We start from the raw sequence: 18,553 nt of genomic DNA, 5'->3' as shown, positions 1-18,553 counted from the left end.
GTGAAGAAAAGAACAGAAAAAGAGAATGAGAAATACAAATATTTATGTGAGCCCAAAGACCTGTAGCTTTCCAGAATCTAAAGGATGCCCACCATGGGAGGAAAGGTAGAGGACCCATCCACTGCTAAGCTCTCTGACCTTCCTTCCTGCAACACCACAGAGAACCAAAGAATTATTTTATATCTATGCAAGTCATATAGAACTATCCTGGTGTCAGAGACATAAAGGGCTGTCCTTCAGAAGGAGATACACCTAGCAGGCACTGTGCTGCATATTTTAAAAAGGTGATTTATAGGAGGAACCACCTGGTAACACCGGTGTTATTTCACAGTTTACCACAGAGCACCCTTTAGAGATGTAGTATTGTAAGGGAAATGGTCAGTATGTTTTTGATTTGTTCTGAACTGCAGTTTATCACAGAACCATAGAGTGGGTAAGATTGAAAGAGACTACAATGGCTCATCTGGCCCAACCTTCCTGCTTAAGCAGGGTCATCCTAGAGCACAGGGCATAGGATTGCATCCAGATGGTTCTTGGATATCTGCAGTGAAAGAGACTCCACAACTCCTCTGGGTAATCTGCTGCAGTGTTCTGTCACCCACACAATAAAGAAGTTCTTCCTCATACATTGGTAAGGTCCTCTCACTGTTGTCTCTTCCCAAGGCTGAACAGGCCCAGCTCCCTCAGCCTTTCCTTGTTACAGATGCTGCAGCTCCCTCTCACCTTTGTGGCCTCTGCTGGACCTGCTCCAGGAGCTCCACCTCTCTTGTACAGACGAGCCAGAATGGGATACAGTAATCAGGATGCTGCCTCCCCAGGGCTGAGTAGAGGGGCAAGTTTTGTCTCTTCCTGACCCTAAACAATACTGGATCTTTCAGAGTAAGTTTAACTTTGTGTTACTTACTCATTTATGATGCAGAATGAACCAGAGTCTACAATCCCCCTAAGAACAGATAAGAAAATTTTCCTGATTCTGGATCAACAGAACTCCTCATGCCAATAACTCCAAGATTTCACACGATGCTTGAAGTATGGATACAGCTTCTCAAATACTCCTTTTGTTGCACCTATTACAATGTTCTTTGATGTTTTGGTAGCTACAAAAGCTATTCTCTTTTGTATTTAATCCAGCAGTGTTATTTTAGCTAAAGAATTGTCAGAGGTAAGCAATTCTCATGTGATGATATAACCCTGATACATCAACACACAGATTAAGAATCAGCAATATCTATACACTTGTACAGTTCCAAGAGAAGATAGTTGTGAGCACGATTAACCCACCTTCCTAAGGTACTGTAACATTTTAGAACTGTGGCTAGATGCTATAGTGTGATAGATGGTGAACAAAACAAATATCAGATACATCTGATCTTGAAAAGTGATCTTTCCATGTCCTTGTAACATTCAGTATATTTCTTTACTGCCCAATTTTGACTTCATTGCAGTGTTTCTTTATTAGATGTATTTAGTTTCTTTCTCTGTCTTCCCTGTCCCCTCAGCATCTTCCTCTCAATTGCTTGTAAAAACTCTTCCCTGTTCCTCAGCTGTCCATTCAGCACTTTCCTTTATACCCATTAACTTACCATAGTCTTTACATCATCAAAGTCAGGTAGTTTTCTTTTCTCCTAGTCTGTATCAGGAAATGAAACTTATTCTCTCCGAACAGACTGAGAGGTCTTAGTCTGTTCTGCTGTTTGTTTAGGTTCTTTCTCATGTGGTGAAAAGGAGTCAGAAACCCTTCCTTCCACCCTCCCTCCACTTGGAACAAGCGTAAGCTTTTTAAGCAACAAAATCACTGGTCAATACACTGAGCAAACTTGTATTTATCCAGGTCATGTAAGAGCAAGAAGTAAAAGAAGTGGTGCCATATGTATCAAAACAGATCTATGAAACAGGAACTAAGATGTTGTAACTGCAACAGCTTCTGCAGCTGATACTACACAGAAGTAATAGAAGAATGAGAAAGTAATTGAGAACAGAGTCCTTAAAAGGTTTCCACCTGGGAAAAGGTTTCCTTCCTGGGAGAGGAATGAAGCAGATCCCTTGAAGGAAATAGCAAAGAATTGCTTAAGAAGTTAGGAAGAGAACCCCTGAGGACAGAGTAACATGAACCAAAAGAAGGACAAGATTTTGAACATGAAATGCAATTGTGTTGTAGTATTATGGACTGTGAAGATGATGTTCCCTCACTCCTGCACTTGGCAAAGAAGACAAGACTAAAAATCTTGGAAAAGAGTTTAAAAGGTCCACAGTGGAGGGAGAAACTCCATGTAACAAGGCTCCATCTGAGCCTTCATAATGCTCACAGTTGAAAGGCAAATGGCTGTAGTTGGAGAAACATGAGTGACTAAAGGGAGTTTAAAATAGGGGAAACAAATATGAGCTCAAGCTGGGAGGAGGAAGAGTCACGTGAGCAGAAGAGGTGAAACAGCGGAGCATGAAGAGGTGAAAAGATGAAACATGGCCAAGCCACCAAGGCAAGTAGAGATTTGATGTGATCAGATGCGTGTGTGCATATGATCAGATGAGGGGAATGTAAGAGGAAAATGAGAAGTGAGAAAGGAAAAGATGCTCTTGTATCAGTAGCACCTAAAATCACAGTATCTGCTCCCAGTTCTGGCAGCACTGCATGGCATGTCCACTCAGGGAATGGGTTCAATCCTTACTATCCACTGAATGTTAATAACACAAATTTCTCAATGTTCCCTAAAATTTGTTGAAAAGATGTACAATGTAAACATTAAACTCTTGTATTTTTATGCCATAAAACAAAGAAAACAACAGAATTCAAATGAGATATTCCCTGCTATCATGCTTAAACAACGATTTTAACAGAATTAGAATCTAATGAGAAACACCCAGATTATCTCAGCTTTGAAAGCACTGTGACCTTAAATACTTTCTGAATACCTTCATTTTAACCTTGGCTAACAGAGGTCCCAGTTGCACTTGCTAATGACTCTAGAGGAAAAGACAAAAGCTATTTTGTATGATGAACCAGGTAAAATGACAGCTTTTCTGAGAGTGAACATAAAGCATCAGTTTAAAAGCTGTCAGGAAAAAGGACACATTAAAAATTATTCAGACATTTCATGTGTGATTTCAGATACTGGCTAAAATGCTTTGTAAGGAAATCTTTGAGGAAACAATACAGTAATCAATTTAGCTATTGCGAACATTGATTTTATTCTTAACTTTTCCCTTCTTGGGTAGGAGCTAAAAGGACCAACTGTGAGGACACATGGTGCACAGTGTTGTTCTAAAAATACTTATTATTAATTCATTAAGTACAGAAAACAAAACATGATATATTTGCCTAAATCTCTATAATTCTGAAAAGTTTCTAAATTTAAATTTCTATGTACACATCTTTTATTGGCTGTTTATCTAAATAATTTTAACACTTAAAAACGAAACATATCTCTTTTCTTTTCTCATTAGTGTTGTTTCTGAATAAACATATATAGCTCAGTCTTAAAACCAGTAAATTATGTGGAGGTCAACATGGGGGTATCAGTAAGAAGCTGTAGTTTGTGATTCCTCAGAAAAGGTGGAAATGGAATGTGAAAGAAGTCAGCAAGAATGTAGCCCTTTCCCTCAGGAGGCATCAGCATAAGAGTTTACAAAGGGAGAGGGATAAGGCTGCCAGGACAGCAGTTAAGAAACATTCTACTTTTCTCTGTCTGGCCTTTGGGCAAGGAAGGTCCAAAATGGAACCTGTGCTTCTACAGCTGTGACAGCAGCAAGTCCAGGACAGAAAAATCAGCCACAAATGTTCTCTACCCTCATCATAGGGTCTGCCCACAGCATCTGCTTGCAGGTATGAAGCCATTCTTCTGGGCTCAAGCTATACAGGTATTGGGTAAGCATTAAGATAATCCCATCTGATGAAAAATTTAAATAGTTTTTTGATTACCTGTGGTGTTATATACTGTAGGTATACCTACAGTAATATATATAAAATGGACCTGATTCTTATTTGGTGCTTTGGGCTCTTACTCTAACACATATACAGCTCTTTAGGTAGGACTAACAGGTTTTAGTATGGTATCAAAGGACTCATAATGGTTATAACCTTAGGACAAATCTCAGACCAAAGAAATGATCCCTTAACCATCTGTACAGATGCTACTGCTGTAACCATGGGCCCTGTGCATAACTGGCTGCACACATTGTGCATGTCTCTTTTTCTACATGCTTTTCATATAGAAATCTATTTCATCAGTGGTGGGCTATTTCTGCCCAGTAAATTACATTACTGTCTTAAAAACTAAACAGAATGAAAATAAGAGTAAAAGAAATTCCCAATTCCAGCAGCCAACTGCTGTTCTGACTGTATTAAAAAGTAGAGAAAAAAATTAGATGAAACAAAAAGAGTGAAAGGGAGGGACATGAAAGGTGTCTAATCTATAAAATGAAAACATAAATGAAGTAAAACATACTGACAAGTGAGGTGAAAAACTGAAGATGTTCCAGCAGAAAAGTTCTTGTAGAAAACCTCACCATTTCTGGCTACTTCTGCTATGATGTTAGCTACTTTTGCTGTGCAGGACGATTGTGGCGTCAACAGACTTGCAAACACCTGAAGAACTCCACTTTTCTGGATTTTTTCACTTGTCTCCATATCTGAAAAACACAACACACAAAAATGACTTGTGCATCAAATTGCTTTGGGGAAGAACAGAAAGCAAAGCAGAAGGGAAGTCTCCTCAAAAGTAATTATGATAGTCATTATTTCCCATATAAGAAGCCAACTGTTAGTTCAGTAACCATACTTATTTTATCTGATGTACTCATAGAACTTAATGGTTTGTCATTTCTAATCAATTGACCTTTATAAGGTGACTGTTATATAAATATATACAGATACATACTCATGCTTACATGGGGAGAATACTGGAGAGACTGTAAGACTAAAGGTCATAAAGTGATATGCAGCAGATAAAGATATTATGTGAAAGTCAAGGAATGACACTTTGAAGAGATGAATTATTAGAAATGTTCAGAGAATCATGGGGAAAGTTCTTATGGTTTAGGGTACAGCTTAATGCAGTGTAGGAATCAGAAACTGGAGAAGAGGGAGAGTTAAGATGATCCTGTGGTTGTAAACTCCTCTTAAACTCAATTAAATATCTGCTATGTTACTCAGTTACTGAATAAGTCCAGTATAGACTCAGTAGAAAGGAAAAAACACTGTTTCCTGGAGTAGATATCAAAGATTTTTAACAAAAGCTTTCCCCTTTCTGTATATAGTAAGAGGAATTGTGCAGCTGCTCCCTAACAGAGCCCCACCTAACATTGCTGGCCAACAGCAATGCTCTGTAGCAAACTGAAAACCAACATTGATTCGACTGCCATCAAAGACAAGGTACTACATGCTATGATGTATTTTGCTAATGCTTTCAAAAATGGAGTATTTGAGATGAATATTAGTGTGACACACAGTACAACTAGATGGCAGCTATCATTTCAGAAAGCAGCATGACTTCTTAAGCCATTTGTAAGGGAAGTTATTTGCATTCTTCAGAGTTTACTGTGAGATGCTCCAATTGATGACTTCTGCAAAGCAAAACAAATCCATCTGAATGCAGTTTGCAACCACACTTTGGCTGTGCTTCACCCGTAAATTGATAATAACATACCATCCTCTCTTCTCCTTCTCCTTCCTTTCCCCACCCTCAGGGCTGCAATTGAATTTGTGGCAGCCCCAGGACCACTCTGCTGCCTCTGAGAGTAGGAGAGATCCACTTAAGCTGCCCCTGAACAGAATCCAGCACAAACCTGGCAGAGGTGACCCCATGGGTTTTGTGGCTCACAGACTGTATGTACATGCTTCACTGTCTGGGAGCTGGTTGTGTCTACATGACAGAACACAGGCTAAAAACAGAGAACTTCAAGTCTGGATCTGAGTTATTCCTCCCATTTCTGTATATAATTCCAATTTGGGATGTTGGTGTTTGGGCAGGACCGCTCAGCTAGAATATGTCAGTGATGACATCTGACTGCCAACAGATTAGGCATCAGTAAAGAGTAATCTCAACATCTCATGCATAATATAAGTGCTAATTATTAATAACCTGCAATCTAGTTAACTGCAATTTTTGAAATACACTGACAAAACCTCTCAAAATATACAGTGTAAAGGAGCTTATGGCTTTGAAAGATTTTATAAACTCTGACATATCACATATAGTTAGTAGTAATGTTTTCCAGTGGATATAGACACACATAATGAAAGTCTGAATTTAGACAAAATCATGTCAGGACTAAAGACTAGTCCAAACATCCTAGATGTGTATTAAGGAAGATCTTCTCTCTCCCTTAAGTTCAAAACTCAAAGTACAGAATTCAAAATGCAAAATATGGGTATGTGTGAACCTGTATTAATAGGCAGGAGACATTAATGCATTTTCTCCTGTCATGCTGCTGAGATATACAGTATCCAGTTGTATTTTTTTGGTCTGCAGTTTGATGGACTCGTTACTGTGCAAAGCATAAATTACATAAGTAGAACTAAATATATCCTTCAAGAAGTGGGAAAATAAAATTAAATGCTTCTCCAGGCAAGTTGTGTGCAGCAGATACACCGTGATTTATTAAGAAAAGCAAATGAGCACCAATAAAAGCACAGCCCTAACAGACCTCTCAGAAACTGGGAAATCAGCTACCTGGGATCACACAGATGAAAACTGACCAGTGATTTGTTCTTACTCTGAAGCAGTAGAGGAAGCACACCAGCATATACCCATCCCTTCAAACCAAAATCCTAACGTTTCTTGTTAGTCAGTTGCGTATCAATGTCAAACTTTTGCTTGTCATAAAAGAGGGAAGACAGATTAATTTGACCAGCAGTGAGTGCAGGACACCCCTACCTCTACTCTACCCTGGGTGACTGCTGAGTTATCATTATTTTGAGGAAAAGCACATTACTCTGGCATCAGGCAGAAGAATTACTACTATCGGCCCACAGTGCTCTCTGAGACATTTTTGACAGGAATTGCCTTAGGTGTAAAAAATGCCAAAGGGTGCTTCAGCTTGTCTACTCCAAGTCTAAGTAAGCACTGCTATTCCTCTGCAGAACACATACAACTTAAACCTGGTGTAATACACAAATTAATTCAGTTTCAAAATAGAAAGAGGAGAGTATGACACAAAATCTTTGCAAGTAGTTTATAGTAGGTCCTCCATATAAGGCATCCTAAAAGAATGTGCCAGGAAAATTACTCTTCCATCCTCATGCACATTACTCTGCTTTTTATCTGCAAAAAAAATTCCATTTTTTCTAGTTTCATCATATTAAAGTTCTAATAAAGAAGGAAAAAAAAAAGAATGTGCTGTAATATACAAATTAATTTTGTAAGTCAGATGTAATTAGCAGACATTTTTGTTATAGGAAACCAATCTTTCTGGAGTTTTGAAATGCTTAAACAAGGAAGGGTATTTTAATTGGAACAAGATGTCTTATTTATAAACCTAAATGCCTTGTTAAATATGGCATTTTTGCTCAGTATTTTTTATATTCTTTTAAAGGAGGAAGACAACAGGCAAATGATGTACTGGGCTGCCCTGCAAAGTCCAAAGATCTTCAAGCACACTTTACTTGTCTGCAGAGTCAACTGTACACTCAGTTCAGGTACTAAGTGTTAAAATGCATGTCTGTAGAAGAGAATACCAAGCTGCTAATCTTGAAGATGATTTCAGCACAGCTGCAGGTATATAAACATTTCTTATATTGCCCAAATGGGACAATTGCTTTACTTACAAAACATGAGTGAACAGCCCTGTGTGTGACTCTCCTTTTGCTCAGCTTCACATAAACACACGTCCTGTACAAATACATAAAACATACAGGGACATAGGAACAGAAATGAAGGGAAGTGTGTGTGGTGTTATTCTTTGGAGTTGACAATAGATTGTTATGTTTACATAGTAGTATTTTCACACAATCAGCTGTTTTTGATTCTGCAGAACCTGAGACTGGAAGACCACACACCAGTGCTGTCAAAGGGCTGGTACCCTCACCACTGCCTGGCTCTAGGAGAAATAAGGTAGGGTTTGCTGAGAATTAGAAACTGCTAGTGGCTTTAGCATAGGCAACCCTCAACTCTTGCCTTTATTTATTCTCTTCAGAGGCTGGAGAAAGCCTGCCTGGCTTCCTGTCTCTCTGTCTGTATGCACTAAAGAGGTAGTCTTCATTATAGATATCAATATTCTGCATGCTAGTTTCATTCTGGACTTCCTAGTAAATTATCAGGGTAAATTATTTTGGAAACTTATTTCAGTTGTCATTTTTAAATTGCTATTTCAATTGTAGCTGGAGCATGTATACTCAAAAAATTTCTCCAGGAGCAAGAAAGACCTAAGCAAATCTCTACCACATATTCTCCTCCTCTGCTTTCTATACTGGCCAAAAGGGAAACTACAGGCAACATTCCTTCAGCAGAACTGCAGCCCTTTAAAATCCATTACATTTGGGTCTGAAAGGAACCTAGCAATGTAGACATCCTGACATTAGGGTACCATATCTCATAATCACTTTGCTCTCTGTGGTGATCTGTGTTTCAAATGCTTTCTTTCAAAGGCTGATTTTCAGTCTGCTTACATCAGCCCACCACTAGAGCTGTCCCATCTTAAAGCAAAGAAACTGTAGGACTGTAATAATGCTGCAATAAAAGCAGCACTTTTGTACAGTCTAATACAGCACAATTGGAGGGAAAAAACCCTCTAAGGTTAAGCCTGCTGCTTTAGATGCCTCCTTGTAACTCTCGATATCAAGACAAAGGGTATGTCAGATCACGTAGTGTCAAAATCTTATTAATGTCACAGCTGAGTGATTAAAATGTCAATATGCTTGCTTTTTGTGGTTTCTGCACTGCCTGAAGTCAGAATAGTTAAGGGTGTGGGCAGGAAAATCTTTAATGCCACAGATCAGAGCTGAAGAGCTGAGCACCGTGGCTATCAGACTGGTTAATTAAGTAGCAGAAATCATAGGAAAAAATCTGATGTGTTTCAAATTAAAATTCTAAACTCTCTTCCCTGTCAGCTCTCTTTCCTCTGAATTCCACTTCCCTTTATTCACTCTTTTCTCCTCTCTATATTATTTTGTACACCTTGAAGTGAAACAAAAGGCAGAAAGAGGGAAGGGAAAGACAAGGCATATCTCTCAGCAGTGCCTTGCTAGCAGAAGAAAGCTGTAGACTCACCAGTCCTTATCTCCTTTGAACCATGAGTTGAAGTTACACTATTATTAGTAACCCTACAGTCATGGTGGCTAGCACTGCAATAATTCCCATGTGGAGTTTCACACCACAGAATTATAAATATACAGCTTTGTGAGGGTCCTCTTTATTAAGCAAACTGTGTTTGCCATGTATTCTGAAAAATACATGTCTTTCTAGCTGCAAAGATTTTTTATAAACCTACTGGAACTACTGCAGAAATTTACCTTGGCTTGATAATGTTCCTCCTACATGTACTCTCATCAGAAAGAGAAAGATGAACACATGAATAAATAATGATGAACCACATATATCATGAAAGGAACCTTCCATCTGCTCTTTCAGAAGGCAGAAGGGAAGAGAAAGAAGGGAACAAGGGGTATCTTTTGAACTGGCACATGCTCTTAACCACCACAGTAAGAAGGTTCATACGACCAAGTGTAATTACTGATGCTCTCTCCATATACAGCCTCCTTCAAGAAATATTGTCCCTCTCTCCACAGCCTCCCATTGTATTTTTCAAACCACAAAGTGAAGATTTTAGTCTGGCTGCAAAAACACAAAAAGTGAGTTGTAAAGAACCTCAGAAAAACAAATTATATGCTCTCATGAAACAAAGAATGCACCACTGAAAAGGAGGTTTTGCTTAACAAACCTTAACCAAAGAGTCTGTTCCAATTATCAAGAGTTATTTTAACAGGGGAAAATATGTCCTTTAATAATAATAATTTATGTATAAAAATAACTGTAGACATTTGATTTCTTTTTGGCATGACCCTCCTGATGTGGGGAAATCCCCAAAATCTGCCTGTACACTTATTCTTGAAATTAGACACCTATCAGGCAAGGATGGAGGATTCTCCCTTAGCTGTACTAACGCTTCTATCATGGTGTTTGCTCTGTTTTGTCTCTGTCAGCAGCTACAGGGCAACTTCAACTCCTATTTTTAACGAAGAAAGAGACAGTACACAGATGTTTGTAATTAAAGTCTCAGCTCTAACAAGGAAGGAAGGACAGATGGAGAGACAGATTTATCAATCAACTAGCTGCATGAGTCCCGATGATTAAATTCACCAAAAGCCACATACAAAGCAAAAAAGTGAATTTCAGGATGAGATTCTACCAATTGAAGAGCCTGTTGCAGTACTAATGAAGTAAAAAATACATGATATCTTTGTCTTCAATAAAGAAAAATGCACTTCCCTGAATAGGTCACAGCACAAGGCAGAATATTAAAGTTAGGCAGCTTGGCACCCCTGAGTTTCTGAACTGGTTTCAGTATCGAGCCCTGGCACATAGCTAATGGATTTATCCGAGCTGTTCCCCCTTTCTGACTCACCCTCTCCAGGATGTAACCACTTCAGTAGCAAGGTTGCTGAAAGAGTTTGATGTCAGTGCCTCAGCTGCCAAGTTTGTTGTCTGGCATCTTAGTAGGAATGTCACACACTCGTATCTTCGTGTTTTGTATTCAGCCTCCGTGGACATTTCCCCCTGCCTCCTCTCTTACTTGTACTGACTGAACTTAGTAAAGGTCTCAGGGTAAAAGGGTATTCTCATGCTTTAGTTCGTCAAAATATATAACAAATGCTAGTCCTATGGAGTAAAATCCCTTCCCCAAATTTGATTTATTTTATTAACATCAAATTAAATTTGAAAGCTGATCATTTTATATGCAGGGAATGTTTCATGTTCCTTTTAAGCAACTTCTTAAGAGTGCTCTTAAGTGAGCTGAAATGCCTGCTGTGAAATTCCACCCTTCGCTTATTGAAAGAGTATGTCTACACACAAAGGAATTTTTCATCTGCTGGTATTTTTAGTGAGCCGTGCTATCAGAGTAGCTTAAAGAAAACCTAATCTAAATGAGATCACATTTTTAAGTTATAAGGGACTGGGGAAGAGCTAAGAATGAAACTGCAGACCTGAAATTGTGAATTACATGATCTCTAAATATAATTTTTTTGGTAAAGGGTAGGCGTTTTCCTCTGCATTTCTGAAATGCAATACAGAAGCAAAAAGAAAAGCCCTGGCTTTTGAAAATGCAATACAGAGGCAATCTAAAAAAAAAATATGATGTGTCAATTCCATTATCTGGAACTGCTATTCAATGATGCCTTCTGCAAAGGAAAAAAATATAATAGTTAATCTTTATTTGGCACATTGTGTATTCAATGAATAGCACTTGGAATTTAACACTTGGATAAACATTTAACTATCTGGCACTAACTAAATACATCACTATTAAGGGGAATTTATGTAAAGTATAATCCCACTAAGCAGCAGTGATTACCATGCAGTATCATTAGGGTAAGCCAGTTTACTGGGAGACAGTCCAATAAAAAGCAGTCACCTTGATTTAGTAAAGTTATACTGTAAAAATATATTATATATAGCTCTTAATGAGGAAACATTTCTGGATTATGTGTGTACAATATCATGACAAGGCAACAGCCCAAGAGCTAAGATGAAAAAAAGACCATCCTTCTTCAGCAAAAAGGAAGAACACTTTATAACACATTATCTGAGCCAAAACTCCCTCTTAAAAAATATTCATCAGGATCCCAAACTTTTAGCAGGGCATTTGACTAGAAATCTTTGCAGGTAAGCTTAATGGCTTGATTGGCTGAGCTGGCCCAATTAAATTTGAACCCCTGTCTCTGTTACAATAGATTATCTGTGTCAGAAGCAGGCTAGAACTTCTTGCTGGTCTGAGATGTGGGGTTTTGGTTTGACTGCTTCCTACCAGCCACTCAGCACGTACATTTAGCATGTTTTGTTTATTTTTTTTTTTTTAAAAAATTTTCTTTATATCTGTTTCTCCCTTCTATCATTTCTCTTCTTCCTCTAAAATAAAAATTTTATGTTCCACTGTATTCCTTGTTACTCATCCATTTAGTTTCATTTCTTCCTTTTTCATTTCTACTCCCTCTCCCTCCCTTGGTTTGAAAAGACATTAAATGTATTATGCCTGCTCCACTGAATTCCAAAGAAGCTGAATCAAGGTTTAGTAGTAGCTAAACAGTTCATGTCTTCAATATGTAAAGAAAGCAAGTCCTACAAGGTATTATGATGCCTTAGTGCTCCTCTTACTGTTTTTGTAGTTTCCAAGACAAACCAGGAATAAAGTCCTAAAATCTTTGTCATAGGCTTAAGACACCATGTACCTAAAGAATACTTTAATCTCAGCAAATAACTATAAATTTCAGTAGACAGCAATGATACTGCTTAGTTTTCTTTTTATTAGAGGAGGATGTTCTAGCTTTCACCTGCATATTTCCTCTTCATGGATAACACCATAAATGTCTGCTGCTTGTTCAAATGTTCAGGCTGAGACATTTACATGTCAGGACTAACATGCAGGTCTGTGCCTGCTGGATTTGAGTATATATCCATGGGTGGCCTCCTTCTCCTTCCAAAATCACAGGTGGGAGACGTATAGCAGGGATCACTGGAGGGCACACCCAAGGAGGATCAAAAATCCTCCTGGAAGGGAGACTGCTGCTAAGAAAGGGAGATGCTAAAGATCAAAGAGGAATGAGAAAGCAGGGGAATGCTATTTGTCAGTGAATTAATTCTACTAGTTATCAGTTGTTCTAATAGGCCACTAATCCAATTAGTACCACTGCCTACCCCCTTGGTTGTGCTAAGCTCTCTTGATGTGCTTATGCACTGCTTTGTCACAGTTACATGTTTGCAAAGTGTGCTAAATCTGCAGGGATGCTGAAAGCTCTTTTTAAATTTACACAAAACAACTGCTCAGAAGCTAGAGGATCTGAATAGGGTCTATAGACAGTTATTGTTTTAAGCTTTGAACTGTGTAAGCATTAACGATCAGGAAAGCATTGTTCGTTGGCCACAATCTGCATGAAACAACACTTGCATCATTTTACCCTTATTCTGCTCATACAATTTCTTCAAAACAGAGAAAGATTAGTGTGCTGATGTTTAAGAGTATGTTTGCTTGAGCAAGCTCTGAAATGTGGGGGTTTTCTCCATGTTCCATTCCTAGAAAGGGAATGGAGAAAGCTTAAGATGTCCAGCCAACAGGAAAATTAAAAGTGATTTCAGTTGTTTGTGTCTTAGAGTAACTCTGCTACGACAAAAGGTTCTACAACTTAACTTTTTCTATGTTTGGAGCAGGAGGATAGATAGTTTCATGCTAATGTGAGAGGACTGTGGAAACAAAAGATGAAATGGCTGTTTCTTAATCCTCTGTGTACTAAAGAGGTACAAGGGTTCACTGAAATCAGATGGGACTTAGTGTTACAAGTTAAGCAGACAGCTGCCTACCTGACTCTGCAATGAACAGATAAAAGTACGTACACAGAACTATCAAGAGTGTCCAAAAAAAAGGTAAATAGATAAAAATAGGTAAATCTTCATTTTCTTTCATTTACAAATTAAAGGTATTAATAGCAACAATAATACATTTTAAAATTTCAAGTTGTTTTGTTTTGTTTTTTTTTTTTCAGTTAAGCCCTGAATTACAGAATTATAAAATTCTTAATTCTTTATGATTTTTCTGCTCCAGTGGAGGAATGGTTCCATCTTCTATGGCCAGTGAAGATCAGAAAAAGGAACATCAAATATAGGAAGCACAAGTACTAACTAAATTCAACAACAATTGGAAACCACGGCTATGAAGAACAGAATAAAATGAATTTCCAACTGAAATATGACCTCTTTGTAAACATATGGTTGTGAGAACTAGAAATCCACCAAAATAATTAAAGAGAGGAAACTAGTTGCCTGTTAAAGCAGGTGCCTACCAAAGTTTTAGGGCATTCAATGAAAAGTTTCACCACTGACAAATGAATGTGAGGAATCTGCCCTTTCTCCAGATAGCCAAGATTTTCTTAAGCACTGCAGATGCTAACACATCCTCCTCTGGGGTGCCATCAAATAGGAACAAACACATTTCAGAAAACCCACTGCTGGCTCCCAAGAGAAAACCTGAACAGGAAGCTTTAGGTAGGAGGGATGAGCCCATGGTCCCTACACCAGAAGGCTGGAACAGCAGGAAGTGATGGCAAAAGCTTACTAGAAATTTCTCAGGTAATTTATAACAATGTTATTTTCCCTGGTACAACACACCCTGTATATTCTAAACAAAGCATGGCTCCAGCATACACATTTTGAGGCAATGCAAAATACTTCTACCAAACTGTGCGTTATGGGAAGAAAAATGTCACTTTAAAGTAGCCATTGATTAATGCTGAGATTTCAAGCATTAATTTAAAATTTTCATGTGTCATGTGATGATTCCTTGAGTTACCAAGGTATCAGCAAAGCTCAACAAGTTGAAAATAGGGCATCTTAGTCAGCCACATCTTAAAGGTAAACTGCACTATTTCAAATATATCCAATGTTTCTAAATCCTTTTCAAAACTGGGGCCTTGCCCTCTCACGAAAGCTTCTTTATTGTTGTGATTTTGCTTAACTAGTTTTTCACACAAACCTGTAAACTCATATTCTTAAGTCTCCTAAAAAGTGTATGCAAAAAAATATTTGAAATGCACGTGCCAGCCTTAGCATTTCAGCTACATGTCAGACATTTTCAGAGCCAGGTGCTGAAAGCTGGGATTAGTGGGCATTTTCAGCCTCTTACGCTGAGTACAGCAGAGCCAAAAATAACATTCTCAGCAGACTTTTCAGATTTCTCATTTATCAAAACTGGGTTATTTATGTCTGCTGTAACTTCTTGTATCTGAAACACAGCATGTCTGGACTAGCAGTAACTTTTTTTTGTTGTTACTGCAAAAATTATGTCCCAGAGAGTCTGCTGTTTAAGAAACCTCTATTTCCTTCTTGCTTGCTTTCTCTCAGGCAGTCCCCTTTCTTGTGAACATTTATTTAGGGATCTTAGGATAAATGCACTTTTTTGATAAGCATAGTATTTATGAAATGGCTCTTAACAAATATAAATGTGTATATGTTGAGTGCAAATAATGGCCAACATTGTTTTCTCTTGTAATTCCTTATACAGGACAATTGTATAATTGTTCCCAATATCCGACAGTAGCATATACCCATCTTTTTATTTGGGTGTGAGATACAAAATAAAACAATTATACTTCACTCACTTCATTCCAGAAATGTAAGCATATGATCTTTCAAATTATTTTTCTTCAGTACATGTCTTACTCATACTTTTGAGGAGATTTGTGCCTTTTCTGATTGTTATGATCATTCTACACTCCATGTCACTGTAAAGAGTCTGCTTCCAGATCAGCAAAATTCTTTCTAGACAGTAACACATCAATCTATGTCTCAATAGAATGAATCCAGATTATATGGAGCACACAATGGAGTAACTTGCTTTAATGTACAGTTGTTAAAAGAAAACACATGGAATACAAGAGACTTTCACCTCTTGATTGAATGTAAGCCAGTAATTCATTTAGTGCATGGCTGGCTCTGTTTTTTAGCTGCTAATAATGCTTATGGATCATGTATCCCAGCCTTTCCTTAAAAATCTGAATTATTGGAAGTTTAGCAGATGGTGAGTGCTTGCAGGTGGTCAGAGATCAAATATTTGTGTTTTTCTTTCAGAAGCAAGATGGACAGAATCTCAGCTTATGTGAATGAGGTAGATCCACAGAGGTGAAAGGAGCTCTTACACTACCTGTGAATCTCGACTAATGTTACTGCAACTTGATGGCTGTGAAGCCCCCAGATATGCTAGTTCACTGGGAATACTGAAGGAACGCCACACAAAATGAGGTATGTCATTATTCTAAAGCATTTCTAATGCATGTTTACATCTTACTCTTCTGTCATTGTTGCCTCTTTCATCTCAACCTCCTCAGTTTTCTCTAGTGCCACAAGCTAGACCATATATGACTGGCTTCAGACAAAAGTGCTGGTGACAGACAAGAACTCAAGTATCTGCATAAATAGGAATATATGTATTTCCAAACAAGGAAATACATGTATTTCCTTCTCCTAAGGAAGCCATCTGTGCAGAATTTTCAGACCCAGGTCTCAGATGTGAAGAGCTATGCAAGTTTCTCCTAGACAAACTGTAGTTAAAACAATTTGAATTTGGCTTCCAAATATTTACCAGCAGTTATCTCACTTCAGCTGAGTATTTGACTCACCCTTCTGTAGTATAGCATATGTGTGTGTGCATGAACCTTAATTTGACTGGTGTGACAAATGGCAGAATAGCTCCTTAAGTCAGGCAGGAGGTATCATGTTCCAGGGCATTACACCTGTCTAGGATTATCAACAGATAACTTTTGAGAAGGAGAGTGAAAAACAAAAGAAAACACAGCAGATTACACAGAAAGAAATTAAAAATTACGACATTCATCGCAACTTTGTCATCTCTTTCTCTACAGTAGAAAATATGAGAAGAAAGTAATGTTTTAACATAATGAAAACATAAATATTGTATGCAAAATAAATGGAACTGTAAGTTTCACTGTACTCTTAGAGACTAGGGAATTTAACATTCTGCAGCAGCCACAAACCTATGCTGCATGCAGGTACCAATTAAAAGCAGTGTAATGGTCACTAAAAGATTCGTGTGTACATGCAGTATGCAAAGCTGAAGCTGTCCTTTACTGAAAATCTCAATTTGTTATAGCATCACTGGGTTTAACTACTGATTTTGGCTGGCAGTAGATGGGAGTGGGTTGCATTAGCATATTAGTAATGTACTAAATTTTATCTAAGATAAAATAGTATTTTTATCTTCAAGTCTTAAAGCAGTGAATAAAACTAACTTCTGTGATTTATAATGCTACCATGAACTCCCAACAAAATCACAGTCCTATAAAATTCTCTTAAAATGAACTTTTCCTTGCATGGCTTTTTTTCTTTCACATTAATATGATGACTTACTTAACTATAATATAAATGTATACTTCATTAATTTAATCATACACATGGAAATATAATAAAAGAGAGCAGAATAACTATTTGCAAAATATTATTTACAATATTTTGGCATTACAATTAATGTGTACTTTTATATAAACAATTTGATTTCTCATTATTATTGTGTAATAATTTATACACAGGCATAAAGGTACAGTGTGTCTCTCATAACTAGCTATCATATATATGATAATATACACTATAATTAAAAATCAATCAGTCAAGTCTGTATTAAGATGTTAACTGAATGAATGAGTGCTGAGAAAGCATTTAGAAAGCTGATTCAGTATCAATTTGTTGAATCAATCTACTAGATGCAATTTACCTTAATCTCTGAAGTCTTTTAAATATACTGGTGTTCTCATAAAATTATCTCAAGCCAGAAGTCTATTCCCCAAATCATCAGATGACCTTGAGAACTAAAGCCCATTGTCCGAAGAGACTTGGCAAAACTTAGATATGGAAGCATCCAGTTCCCTTGAAACAGCATTCATACACAGATTCCTAAATTACCAGCAGCCTGTTTAAAAAACCTGTCCTATCTGACCCATCCAATTTTCTGTGCATTATTTCAGTTGCCCTCAATCTTGGGCAAATGTAAATATGTGGAGATATGTATCATAGGGCAGCTCAGCAGGGCTATATTCATATCACTGACTTACACAGAAAGAGCATGGGAAATTGTGGAGAGAATAAATTTTCTACAACTAACCCAAATAGAGAGGTGAAAATCCTAATAGTCTGTTTATCTCATCTGGCAGCTACAAATCTAGAAGAGAAAAGATTTTGGAAGGAAGAGCAAAGCCCTAGACTGAGACAGAAGAGAGTCATGTGGTTGCAAGGAAGGATCAGTAAGTTTGCTGTACGTTAGTAAAATTATTTTGCAACTGCCAGATTTGTTCTCTGACACAGCTGTGTGACCTTCACAGGCAAAACAGCAAACTGTTATTTACACAAATAAGTTGTCACTTTTCATATGATCTTCTTTATAGTACTTATTGTTTAAGTAGTAGGCTAAAAAGCAGTGGAAATAAATCCAATTGGAAGTTGAATTAAAGTATTGGATAAACCCTATAATTAAATTCAGCACCTTCCCAAAAATGGTTGATCTAAACCATAAAGATTTCATTACTTTCTGGCTGATAATCTCCTTCTAAAATAGTGAGAATTAAAACCAGACTACTATTAAATGCAGATGCTGTTATAATCCATTTTTTACTTGAACTGGATGGTGCTTATATTCAGTTTTGGACAACCTCATCAAATATTTTACACCAAGTAATCCAAAAGGCTTTAATTTGTAGAATACCATCATGTGAAAAAAACCCAAGACTTGAGTGTATTGATATTTCCAAAGGACTCTTTTTTTTAAATAAAAAAAAAATAAATTAATCATTGCTTATACCTATCCTGAGAAGTTTTTCAACCTGAAATTGCACACATATTTTTCTTCT

At 37.4% G+C, this 18,553-nt stretch overlaps 1 protein-coding gene and 1 long non-coding RNA gene across 7 annotated transcripts in view; one reads left to right on the top strand and one right to left on the bottom strand.

Annotated features, from left to right (window-relative positions):
- RAP1GDS1 (Rap1 GTPase-GDP dissociation stimulator 1) overlaps nt 1–18,553 on the bottom strand; it is an 89,912-nt gene that overhangs the window by 38,915 nt on the left and 32,444 nt on the right. For 3 of the 5 annotated variants that reach the window (XM_015623969.3, XM_015623970.3, XM_015623971.3), the window contains exon 3: nt 4,504–4,626. In XM_015623969.3, the coding sequence (XP_015479455.1) occupies nt 4,504–4,626 (123 nt within the window). Of the gene's footprint in view, nt 1–4,442; nt 4,627–18,553 lie in introns of those variants that run through there. The other 2 variants (XM_015623972.1, XM_015623973.2) reach the window with 2 other exon arrangements.
- Nucleotides 36–18,382, top strand: LOC109022608. 2 transcript variants are annotated; one of them, XR_004497009.1, is made up of 6 exons: nt 36–879; nt 7,531–7,633; nt 7,969–8,048; nt 13,688–14,270; nt 15,768–15,938; nt 17,861–18,382. It is a non-coding gene; the product is annotated as an uncharacterized LOC109022608 (long non-coding RNA). The 2 variants fall into 2 exon arrangements; XR_002001637.2 differs by having other exon boundaries at nt 7,531–7,712.

This window comes from Parus major, chromosome 4 (genome assembly GCF_001522545.3).
Source record: "Parus major isolate Abel chromosome 4, Parus_major1.1, whole genome shotgun sequence".
NCBI lineage: Eukaryota > Metazoa > Chordata > Aves > Passeriformes > Paridae > Parus > Parus major.
The sequence above is the reverse complement of the archived record's forward strand: the minus strand, read 5'-3'. Positions and strand labels throughout refer to the sequence as shown.